General features: G+C 34.5%; 2 protein-coding genes across 2 annotated transcripts; both read right to left on the bottom strand.

The window, feature by feature from the left end:
- Positions 1-460: 460 nt before the first annotated feature.
- On the bottom strand, positions 461-1,871 carry LOC127092024 (uncharacterized). Its single transcript, XM_051030798.1, has one exon. It carries the CDS (start codon positions 1,622-1,624, stop codon positions 575-577), a length of 1,050 nt encoding a protein of 349 aa, XP_050886755.1. The 5' UTR covers positions 1,625-1,871; the 3' UTR covers positions 461-574.
- Positions 1,872-4,723: 2,852 nt separating this feature from the next.
- On the bottom strand, positions 4,724-9,539 carry LOC127092513 (cysteine-rich receptor-like protein kinase 43). Its single transcript, XM_051031404.1, has 6 exons — positions 9,189-9,539; positions 8,966-9,105; positions 7,570-7,780; positions 6,039-6,273; positions 5,468-5,618; positions 4,724-5,319 (listed from the first exon to the last, which is right to left on the bottom strand). Exons 1-6 carry the CDS (start codon positions 9,250-9,252, stop codon positions 4,894-4,896), a joined length of 1,227 nt encoding a protein of 408 aa, XP_050887361.1. The 5' UTR covers positions 9,253-9,539; the 3' UTR covers positions 4,724-4,893.
- Between the last annotated feature and the right edge of the window lie 3,636 nt (positions 9,540-13,175).

The raw sequence follows: 13,175 nt of genomic DNA, 5'->3' as shown, positions 1-13,175 counted from the left end.
TAGTACAATATGAGTAAATGAAATATGATGTGTGAGGACAATTTACCATTAATGGTACAACGGTTTTATATCTATATAGAATTAAAATGTGGCTATTTGAGGCGTTAATTTGTTGTGTTCTCACTTTGTCTTTTTCTTTCTTTCTTTCTTTTTTTATAAATGTGACTTTAATTTTTTTTTTAAATACTTTAAAAAAATAGTTTTTAATCAAATATATTTTTAAATAAAAAAATTATTTATTTTCAATCAAATATATTTTTAAATAATTTTTTTTTTCTTAAAAATAAAATGGTGAGTGACACAATAGTTTCTCTACTTATCGAGCTGTTTGAAGTACTACTGATGAGTCATGAGATGAAGGAAACACTTGAATACAGTAAGTCATCAACTTTGAATTACAAATAAACTAAAGTTAGTAGCAGATGAGAGATCCAGAGAACCACTAATGAAAATCCTATCATAACATATAAAAAACAAGAGTTATTTTCATTCAAGATCAAAAGCATATCATAACTAACAACACTACACTTAATTTTACCATAGACACAGAAACTAGAACCTCTCGTTCATTCACTCACTCACTCCAGTACTTGTCATCATCATCATCATCTTTATCCAACTCTTTCCTATCACCATCCTCAACCAAACTCTCCTTAAACCGCACAACATCCTCCACAGCTGAACTTCTAAACAAACCAACATCAGAAGCACCAGACACCATGTGATAGCCACGTGACTTAAGATCCCTAGGCCCATCAAACGGCAACGCAAAACCAGACAGAAAAACCTCCTCGTTTTCACTCTTCCTCTTCAACACCTTCCTCTCCGCTTCCCTCAACGTCTCCCTCACTTTCTTGTTCCCTGGATCCCACAAATACCCCATACTCGCACTCAAATCCAACGGTCCCATTTGAATGCAATCAACACCATCAACGGCTACGATCTTGTCGATTTTCTTCACTCCTTCTTCAGATTCAACTTGACACATTATCAGAAGCTCGTCGAGGTAGTTATTCAAGTAACCTTCGTTGATGCCATAGCTCGAAGCTCGAACGATTGGATGGGCTGATCCACGAAGTCCGGTGGGTGGAAAACGGCAATAGGATACCGCTTTTGCTGCGGATTTGGCGGATTCCACCATTGGGAACATGATTCCCTGTGGGCCTAAATCTAGTGCTTTTTTGGCCCACGTTGCTGTGGTTTCCGGGACGCGGATGATTGCCGCGGTTTGTGAAGCTGCGAGCGCGTGGAGACACGGGAGGGTATCCGAGATGGTTCCGTGGCCGTGTTCCATGTCGATGACGACGAAGTCGTAGCCGGAGAGGCCGGCGATTTCGGCGAGAGTTGGGGAGAAGGTGAGGAGGAAGATGCCGTAGAGAGTTTCGCCGGAGCGGAGACGGGCTTTGAGGTTGCGGTAGGAAGGGGAGGATGTTGTGGTGGTGATGGTGTCGTCCGGGAAGGATTTGAGAAGGGGTGGGGTGTTTGGTCTGTAGGAATGGGTTATGGAGAAAGAGAATGGGTTGGATTTGAGATTGAGATTGGATTTTGTGGGGAAAGAAGAGAGGGTTGTGGTTTTGGGTTTTGGTGGTGTGAGAGTGAAGGAGATGGTGGTAGTGTTCGCCATTGTTGTTGTTCGGTTTTCTTCTGTGCGAAGAACTGGTCAGTGTAGTTGTTGAGAGAGTGAAGATTTCCTTCCGTAGTAGTAGATTTGTTTTGCCTTTCTCGTTCGGTTATCTTTTTTGCTTTGTTTTTTTTATTCCTTTCGGTTAACTCTTGTTTTTTCTTAAATTCTCATTACTACAGTAGTATTTTTTTTTTACATGCCTATATTGATTTAAAATTTTAAGTTATAAATAAATTATAAAATATTTAGATGATGTCATGAAAGAATTCCAAGTTTGGAGGTGTCAATTACGGTTAATGTGTTTATCGGGGATCTTCAATTGCATCATAGATCGTTAATTTTGAGGACTTCTCCAAAGATTTAGGAAGACGACAATCATTTGTGTTTGATGAACATATTCCTTCCAAGGTGTGCATAGGCATGGTCATTGGGATCATGCTCATGTACCTTTCGATAATGGTGGGAGGAAGATTTTATAGGACAATTATCTTTTAGTGGTGTATGATTGATATCTCACCCTAGAGTTATGGAGAGGAGAGTTATTGTCGTGGTGAAGATGGTGATGCCTTTCTAAAACTCTTGAGCTCTTCACGATTGCAACCCAACGTTCACGTGAGCATCCTTAGGACAACTCTAGAGTGATCATGTGGCAACACCTTTAATTGAGTTGCTATCTAAGTTGAAATATTCGGTTGGTTTTTTGTGACATGAAGGAGTCTCATATTTTACTGTTGTAACATATTGAAGATGTTTAACATGAGTTTGTTCGTATCTAGTGCTTTAAATGATGCTTGGAGTTGTTTATGATCATGTAATGGTGGTGGAACCAAAGGTTGGGGGGAGGAAGTTGATGTTATGACATAGGGAACCATAAGTGAGAATGAGAGACGGGATGCCGGTAGATCTTGGTGTTGCGTAAGTTCTTTGTTGATTAAAATGATAATTGGTGAAGTGTTGTCTGGATCGGTAATCGATATCAAGAGTGGCGTTACAATTGAGAGTTGCTTTTAAATCGACTGTCGAAGAAGGAAGCAGAAAAGGTGTTTATGAAACGGTTACAGTTGTCAAACGTAGCAAAAAATAACTACAGAGGTGTAACGACGAAGATCAAAGAAATTTAGTGGAGAATTCGTGAAAGGTTGAAGATGACCACCATGATGAAGCTTTCAGTGATCAAAGAGAAAGTACATACAAGGTTAACATTTCAATACTCAAGTCAACATCAAAGATAACATATTATGGATGTTCAAAACCGAACTAATCCAATAGAAAACCGCAAACCAAACCACAAAAAATCACATTTTGTTCGGATGTGTTTGGATAATTATTTAACAAAACAACAATGTTGGTTTGCTTTGCGGTTTGTATTTTGCAAACCGAACGAAACCAAATCAAACCGCATTATTTTACAACTCAAACTTCACTTATTCCACATCCAACCAAAAACTCAAACTTATTATGCATTAACCTTACAAATATTATCTTACTCACACTTAGTGTTTTAGTTTCGACATTCTCAAATCTCTTCAAGTAATATTGTGCATTCTTCTCATCTTCTTTGTCATGTACATCTCACCTCTTCTACTTTAATCTCCTTCTCTTGTGTTCTTTATTTTTCATTTCCTCATTTTTATATTTTTCTTTTCTCTTCCAATTACGTTTTTATTGCATCTTTATTCTCTAATCTCGCATCTCTTATGTTCTTTCTTTTTCATATCTTCTGATGTCTCATCTCCTCTGCCTTTTCTTTTTTATTATAATATTTTTGATATTGTTGTATGCTATTATTTTATAATTTTTTATTCCACTTTTATATAATCTTATTTTTTATATTGAATGAAAAGTTTGTCTAAATATAATAAATTTTGTAGTTATTTTGTATAGTATGAATAACTAAACACAAACTTGTGTTGTTCTTTATAGGAATATATAAGGATTAATAAAAATCTTGTAAAAAACCGAATCAACACAAACCACATTGATTTGGTCGGTTTGGTTTGATTTGGTTCAGTTTTATTTCTAAAAGTCAACCGAATCAAACCGAACCACATGTTTTTTTCTTTTACGGTTCAGATGATTTTTAGCAACAAAACTACTCAAACCGCAGCGTGAACACCCATATAACATATATTCCTAGTCAAGACTAAGGGATCCGAACCTCAAACATTTAGGTCCGACCTCTTCTTCTAACGTCTTCAATCAACCTCAAATTCGATAATAATAATTAAGGAGTATGAATGTTGTAATATGAATTACTAATGACCTCGATTCACTTGATTAACGACCTAACAATAGTATTATTTTATCTTACCTAGTATTATTTTATCTTACCTCGAGTCTATTTTACTAATTGCAATATTAATGATTGATTCACATTTTCTAGAGGAGTTATTATGCGTTAGTGTGAACAGAAAATGAAGACTTCATGGACTGCACATTTGGACCTTGGTTTTTAAGAAAAAATTTAAGGAAACATTGAGAAAATTTTACCCTATACCCCTACAATTGTACCCATACCCCTACATTAAAATTTTTTTGACCAAAATACCCTCATTTCTGTAAAAAAAAAAAAAAATTAAAAAAAAAACGTACCGGAAGACTTTAGGAAAGACTTCCGGAACACACATAATGCATACCGGAACACTTCTCCAAAGAGTTTCGGTATGCAAATTTTTTTGAATTTTTTTTTATCTGAACCGGAACTCTTTCCTTAAGTGTTCCGGTTTGCTTTTTTTGTGTTCCGGAAGTCTTTCCTAAAGTCTTCCGGTTTGGAAAAATACATACCGGAAGTCTTTTTGCAAGAGTTCCGGTGCGAGGGGTGTGAAAGTGTAATTTTTGCAATTTTCAACTGAATGGTAAAAATGAAATGGTAAATTGGTTAAAACCAATTAAGGGTAAAATGAGAATTTTTAAATTTTTGTAGGGGTATGGGGTTAGTTGCAGGGATACAAGGTAAAATTTTCAAACATTGATGCTAAAATTATGTGAAAGATATTCAATCAGTAAAACTGTCGTAGCTGTACGGCAGTTTTTCTTGTGTTATGTTACTTTCCCCCTGATGCTAACCTTATATTTTTGTAGTAAGACAAAACCAGGAACAAAAAAACACACATTTGATTTCAATCCATTATTCTTAACCCACTCTAATAACATTTACATCCATAGTAATACAAACCTACATATACAAAAAATATGCTACAAAAAGAATAACAAAAGAATCGTATATATAGCCCTAAATCTCCAACAAAGAAGAGAATGATCAAATGATATCACGAAGGTAGCATTGGACGTTTCCCTCGCAAATCTGCTTGTGCAGTAGCAGAACTTGTTCTTGTTGCAGAAGAAGTAGAACTGGTAGCCGTAGCAATAGTAGTGTCATAATTGCTTGAATCAACGTGTGAAGCAGAGGAATCATTCTCATCATCAGTAGTAAAAGAGGTGTGACTGCGAGGTCCTGTTCTTCTGTATCGAGAACCAGGTATACCTGGTCTCGTTGGCTCTTCCATGTGACTTGGTGGCTTCTTTGACAACATCAACACCACGCGCGCCATCGTTGGACGGAGTTGTGGATCTCCTTGTGTGCACAATAGACTCACTCGAATGCACACTTCAACTTGTTCTGTTATCTCCACTGAGGATGCCACTGTGGGGTCTACCATTTCTAACCACCTCCCTTTCTTGTAAAGCTTGTACGCCTGAACAAAAACATAAAACAAATTAAGAATCAAAGAATTTGATTTAAATCACCAATTATTTTAGAGAAACTTTTATTCACAATTAAGAGACTAGTTTCTTTATAAAATAAAAGTCGGCAAAAATCAAATAATAATAATACAAATTTACCCAATTAAGGAGATTGTCTCCATTGAAGGCCGGATCAGAGGACGAGTTTCGATGGCCGGTGATCAACTCCAACACCAAAACTCCATAGCTATACACATCTGCCTTCACAGATAAGTGTCCATGCATCAAATACTCTGGAGCCATGTATCCACTGCATATTTATCGGGTTTTTATAACACTAGTAAGAAACCTATTTTCATAAATGAATTTTATCAAAATCCAATATATAATACTAGTTCATAAAAGACTTATGATATAATTCTCAAAATTTTCAGTTTTGAATTCCATTTCTATGGAAAACTATATCAAAGCATATGATTTAAAGTTTCATGGACTTGATTGTAATATGCGACACTTGAAAAATACTTGGCAAGCTGTAACATGTTTAATTAAACCATTGATAAATATATATCAGACGTTTTGCTTTTAAGATGCATTGACACTGACTTATAATGACTTGACTATAATGGATAATGCACTCACATTGACTTATATTGACTTGGACTATAGTGAATGGATATGAATAAATGCATTTTGTTGAAAAATGAAAAGAAGAAAGAGTATAATTTACTGTGTTCCAGCCACACGTGTATTGACATGAGTTTCATCCTCTGGAAAGAGACGAGCCAAGCCAAAGTCAGCAATCTTAGGGACCCATTTTTCATCAAGTAAAATGTTGGCTGCTTTTATGTCACGATGGATTATGCAGTTGTGAGAGTGTTCATGAAGATAAAGTAAACCTCTTGCCACTCCATTGATTATGTCAAATCTACGTTTCCAATCTAGCCCTTCTTTCTTTTTTGACCCTGCATATGTTAATTTCCACATAACCATGTTTAGAAGAATTTCTATTGGGAAAGGAAGTTTCTGTTGAACTCTATTTCATATACTTCTGAGACTACTATATTTATATAATTTTTGAAATAAATTGGAGAGAGAGTGATAGTTTAGGAACAGAATTAATGGTTTATTCAATAATAAAAAGATTTCCACATTGTAAAATCCCAAATTTTCATATTGGCTAAGAATCAAGGCAGGTTCTGTATAGGTGCTCCACTACGCCTTCTTAGTGGACAGCTATTTCAAAATAATTTGAAACTCTAATGACGGTTGGGGTCGGCAAAGCCTCTCGGAAGCATAAGCTTATGATTATGGTCCTCCTCCTTACGCCTTGGATGGTGACGGTAACGATATCAGTGTCGTTTTGAGAAAAATGAGGAAACAAATATGAGTTGAATTTTGAGACACCTGTTTGTTTTTCCTTATTTTTGTCAAACCGGAACCAATCAACTTACAAGTGAGAATAAGGAGGACAGTGAACTTCTACTTTTGGAAGGTGGTGTCTGTATTCTTTGTTTCAAACAATTTTTAAGTATTAGAGACTACAGTGTCTCACCTACCAACTAAGGTTGAGGAAGATTGATTCATGTTCTAGAAATATGAATAGTCATGAGATTAACTAGCCGTATCCGCAGCGTATCGAAGACATGTTGCCAGCATATCGGCGTATCGGTACGTATCGGTACATATCGGATATGATACGGCATAGATTTTAGAGTATTTGTGCTCCATTGCTCATGTACCATCTGCACATAAAAGACTCACGTACCATGTACCCATAAAAAAGACTTGTGTATCAACTTCAGTGATAAATCCAAATAAGAGTACTAAAGTGTGAAAAGGTCTATATTCAGTTGACACAAATGAGACATGTGATGGAAAAAAATGCATATTCACACACTTATTGAGTCAATCAGTCAATTAGCTTAATAGACCCTCTACAAGATTACAAAATACATATGGAACTTAAAACAGAAAAGATCTATGAGAAAGAATGTCCGTGAAATATCAGCAAGTCAAATCATTTCAAAACCAGGGAGAAGTAAGCTTAGTGTTCACACCAGATAATAACTTATTTGGTTTTAAAACAGTACCTTAATTTTCCTGTTTTTAAGCATATGGGCGTATAGAAAACTATGTATGAAAATGATTCATATGTTCTAAAAGATACTTAATTTGGAGGAAATTTTATAGTTTTTGATATATGATCTTAATCTTGTTCAAGAGACTAGAATAAGAGGAACTAAAAAAGAAAGACTCACTGAATAGAAACTTGTCAAGGCTCTCACGAGGGACATACTCATACACAAGAAGTTTCTCTCTGCCATGGATACAATAACCAAACAAATTGACCACATTACGGTGCTGCACACGGGTCAACAACTTGGCCTCCGCAACAAACTGTGTCTTCCCTTGACTTGAACCATGTGATAGCTTCTTCACTGCTATCTCTCTTCCATCATTCAATTTGCCCTTTAACCAAAAAAGAGTCAAATAAAAACAAATATTGCCACAATTAGAATATACTTCAATTAGGTCTTCGCTTAGTTATGGATAAAAAGTTTCAAATTGATATCTGCAGTTATAATTGCAGGCTTAGCAGACAAGCATTAATGTTTAATTTGGTGGTTTCTTATTCACAAATTTCCTCAAAAATCACTACAGATATAGAATTGCAAGTGCCACTATAATTAACCACAATTCAGTAACTTGTTTGAGCCAATAGAATCGTATGTAATACCGTTGCTACTTTTCCAAACAAGAAGAACATGGAAACTCAATACCTACTGGTAAATTCTACGATGGACTGGTACTCGTAATTTGTTCGACGCTTTAGTGAAGACTGACGTTATCTGTCGAAAGTAGAAGCTCAGAGTCTACTTCATACTCATGGAATCACGAATGAGATGGTGACTTGATACAATTAGACAAAAATAGAAAAAGAAATAGATGTGTCTCAAAACTCAACTCATATCCGTTTTTCCATATTTTTGTCGAATAGACACCATTCAGGCCGCTGTCTCAACTATAAAGATGATGAGTACTATCAGCTTCTACTTTCAAGGGATCTTGTAGACCTGCATTAGAAATTCATGTGATTTTTTTAATGCAGGTCCGTGATAGAAATCCATCTCTATCTTCTATCTATCCTTTTCACTTAACAAATCATCAACCTATTTATCTGTGTATAAATTCTATTAAAAACCTTGAATTTCACATCTCAAGTTCTCGCCACCTTTTTCACATGCAAGATTACTTGCACGAGAAATTTCACACATCAATTCTATCTATTTTTTGTTTATATCTATGATGCACAGACACTCTAACACAACACCGACACACCACACCGGCCGATAATAATTTGAAAAGATGAAAAAGTTAAAGGTAATCACAAGTGACAGTGTAGTGTAGGTGTCTGAAACGGACGGACACAAACACGACTTTTTCAGAGGTGCCAGTGTAGGTGTCTGAAACGGACGGACACAAACACGACTTTTTCAGAGGTGACAGTGTAGGTGTCTGAAACGGGGACGGACACAAACACGACTTTTTCCAGAGAGGTGTTGGTGTTAGATAGGTTTATATTCATACAATCTTACACAAAATCATTACTAATTCAAAAGCTAAAAACAGGTTCATTGATTTATATTTATCTACCTTATAGACAGGTCCAAATCCTCCTTCTCCGAGTTTGTTAAAAGCTTGAAAGTTGTTAGTAGCAGCAACCAATGTTTCATAGGAAAATGTTCTCTGCTCCTGTGTAGCTAGGTTCTGTATATCGTCTTCGCTCCTTCCCTCTAACAAAGCACCACAAATTATTGAAAAAATTCAGAAACGGATTCAGAAGAGAAGAAAGAATTGGATTTTGTTGGTTAGTTACCTCTGGTGGAACCAAATTTGAAGGGCTTAATGAGATTATAGAAGAAATTTTTGGATTTGCTCATAGCGGTTTAAGGATCTCAGAGAATGAGTCCATGAAACCCTAAGAACGAAGAGAAAGAGGATTGTTGAGAAAGATGAATTGGTTGAAATTCGGAAAAGTTTTGGAAGTGGTAAAAGATTGAGAAATTGAGAGAAGAAGTTGTTGTGAAGTTGATAAAGTGTTGCAGTTAATGAAATTGAGACGTGTTGGCCTATTTCATATTGACCTTCTTTTGCCGGCCCCATTCTTGACTATTGACCTTTCCTAAACTCCTAGGATCCTCTCTCTCTCCATTGTTTACAAAAACTCATGCAACATTGTACCTATAGGAGTTTTAACAAAATTCTCTTTCCAACACTACCAACATTCTTTATGGATTGAATAGCTTAGATGGTTATGTTAAATATTTCAAATTTTGTTTACAGTTTTGATCCTTCCACTTAACCTCTACTAACAAAAATTGACGGTTGTTTTTGAGACAATATGAAAATATGTTTAATAATATTTTTGTTGAAAATGGGAAAGAATTATGAAACCATAAAAGACTTTCTTTGAAGTTTAGGTTGGCCTCACATATTTCTCTCAAATTGTACCATATTTATAGTATCATCCGGTAGAATTTCTTGTATTATATTATTTCGGTCTGATTTATAAATAAATAAAAAATAAGTTTTACGTTTGTTAAGAAATATAATTAAGTGTATTTAAGTTTTTTATTTCATGTGAAAAAGGCAACACAATTACTAGTATACTCTCAATTAAATTTTGTTCTACTAACAATATTAGTAATTAATTCAAAGATACTTTTGGAATAAAGATATTAAATGTATATAAGTTTGTTGATATTTGACCAAAAAAATTAGAAGATTTTTGTTTATAAATAAGGTCGGAGAGAGTATTTGCTTAATATTATTGTATTTAACTGAATGATAGGTTTTGGATGATTTTTGTGAAAATTTTAGTGCTTATTTATTTATATTAATGTATTTGAATGTAGTTGATTGTATTTGACTAAAATTATGTATCATATTTTAGAATGTTGATTGTATTTAATTGTACGAGAGTTGTATTTGATAGTAATGTTATATCTATATTTTGTATATTATATCGTATTGTTGTACCATTTATACCAAATTTAATATGGTCTTATATATTAAGGGTTGTTTTATAAAATACCATAAGTTATGGTCAGGATTTTGACTTCTAGTCCTATTTGGAAGCTTCTGAACTAATTGAGGGGATTGACTCAAATTTTGGAGTAGATGTTGTAAACATTTTGTGGTAGTTTATAATAAGACCCAAAGTCATTTAGAAATGATGGCAATGCAATGAAGATATTTAAATTTGACGAGGAAAATAAATGTGATGTGGAAATATACATTGAACCCAAAACCTCTATTGGTAATTTCACTTTTATAGACCAGGCCAGACAAAAATAAGGGAAACGAACTTGCCGAGGATGTTGATCAGTCGAGAGATGGTACGGGAAATGAATCAAGTGATAAATCTGATAGAGCTATACACTTTAATGATACTGGGGAAAACATGATGAATGGATTTGATTAAGGGTATAATGTTGGTGTAAATGTAGGGAACTAAACAAGACATGTAATGTTGATGGTGTCACCACCAGTGAACCATCCAATGAATTTTTTACATCAAAGATGGGAAAGAAACATGTCATAGAAGAATAGTACATTAATGATGAACTTGACATTTATGTAGATGATAATAGTTTTAAGTTATGACTAATGTGATCAAGTTCAATGAAGATGATGCAATGAGTAAGGATTTCAATTTTAAGATTGGAATAGAATTTTCCTTAATGAGGCAGTTCAAGAATTCAATACTCAAGCACATGTCTTGCATGGTAGAGAAGTTAGATTTTAAAAAAAATAACGCAATGAGGTGTAAGGTGGTTTGAAACTATAGGAAGAAGTGTGACTACACCATATTGTGAAGCAAGGTTGTAAGAACCACAACATTCAGGGTTAAAACCGTGTATCCCAAGCACAATTGTGAAATAAAGCTCATCAATAAAAGTGCCAAGGTAGATTGGGTTGCAAAAGTAATTGTTGACAAGCAGGAAAAAAAATCCATAATGAAGTTATATGAGGTGGTGGTAAATGAAAGGCTCAAGTATGTAACTGAAATTTTTGGTTTCATGGCTTTTAAAGCTAAACAACTTATTATAAAAGTTGTTAAACATATAATGTCTCGGGCCAAGTTTGTAACCAAGGTTACAAAGGTACTACAATTGTTTTAATGGGATATAAATGCTTTGAGAAAGGCATGTAGATTGTTTATAGTATTAGACGGGTGCCATCTTAAGAATAAATATGGTGGAATATTGTTGATTTTGGTTGGGAGATCTCCAAATGACCAATATTTACCTATAGCATTTGGGATTGTTGAGACTGAAACTAAAAACTCTTAGGTTTATTTATTAAGTTTCTTCTTGAAGATATTGGTTATCGTAGATGATGTTCATTTATTATAAGCAAAAAATATCTCTTAAATTACTTTCTAAATTCTATTATTTGAACAATACTTTTACTTAAACATTTTTTTTACTTCTTTATTGTAGTAGGGATTGGTACAAGTATTTGAAGAACAGTACCTTGGCACTCAACATATGTTTTGTCTTAAGAATTTATATTCTAAATTCGAGAATAAATTTGGAGGCGATAATTTGTTGATAGATCTAATGATGACTGCAACAAATACAACCCACTTTGAAGCACATAAAGTTAAACTGTTGCAAATAAAGGAGGTAAGTTTAGAGGCTTTTAACTGGTTAGACATTATTCTTAAACAAAAGTGGCGTATGTATGTCTTTCCATTTTATTTTAAGTGTGATGTGCTAATGAAAAATATAAGTGAATATTTCAATGCAACTATCTTACTACAAAGGAACAAATCCATTATAATCATATTTAGTGGATGGGGAATTATTTTATAGGTAGGATTGTCACACTTAGCGAAAAGATAGATGTGTATAGAGGGGAGATAATTTCTAAAACCCTTGGGAGATAAATAAAGAAAGGTTGGTGTTCACTAAACCATGTGTAGTGTTCATTAACCATATGAAAACCCAAATATTCCCTTATGCATCGAATGAAGATTGAAATTCAGGTGCATCAATTATATTAAAAATATCTTCATCAAAAAAACACTCTCGTCCAAGTAAAAAATGTATTTGAATTTCAATCTCAAGGTTTTATAAGTATGAAAATACCCATTGACAGTGTTATGAAGCCATATTTAAAAATATGAAAACACCCTTGAACAATGTAATGAACCTTTTGATAGTAACCATACACATAAGTCCGCTATAACTATTATCAAAGGTGCATAACTTGTTGTAAACCATACATCAGTCATTCATAAAATACAACTAACCATACACATTTTTTTCAGTGCCACGTGCTTGCAAGTACACTCATTTACATATGATCTTAGTGACAAATGATTTGCGGTGGTTTTGATGTTACCAACATCTAATGTCATGCGAAATTCGGTGGAGTCCTTAAGGATCTTTGATTATGAAACCTCTGATGATGATGTCTATCAAATAAGTTATATTAAGTCTTATCAAATATAATAAGTCAAGTATCATATGAAGTGTTAAATGAATGATGAATCAAACAAGTGATTTTGAAGCCTCAAGTTTGTGTGTGTGTGTGTGAGAGAGAGAGAGAGAGAGAGAGAGAGAGAGAAAATGTGAAAGCTCGTTTGTTCTTGTGTTTGAGTGATCAGTGTATTGTAAAAGTATAAGAGTGTCTTCTAAGATACTAAGGAAAATCTCTCTCTCTCTCTCTCTCTCTCTCTCTCTCTCTCTCTCTCTCTCTCTCACACACACACACACACACACACACACACACAACACACACACAACACACCACACACACACACACACACGCGCGCGCGCGCATACTCACTTAA

This window comes from Lathyrus oleraceus, chromosome 6 (genome assembly GCF_024323335.1).
Source record: "Lathyrus oleraceus cultivar Zhongwan6 chromosome 6, CAAS_Psat_ZW6_1.0, whole genome shotgun sequence".
NCBI lineage: Eukaryota > Viridiplantae > Streptophyta > Magnoliopsida > Fabales > Fabaceae > Lathyrus > Lathyrus oleraceus.
This window is presented reverse-complemented; position numbering and strand designations above follow the sequence as displayed.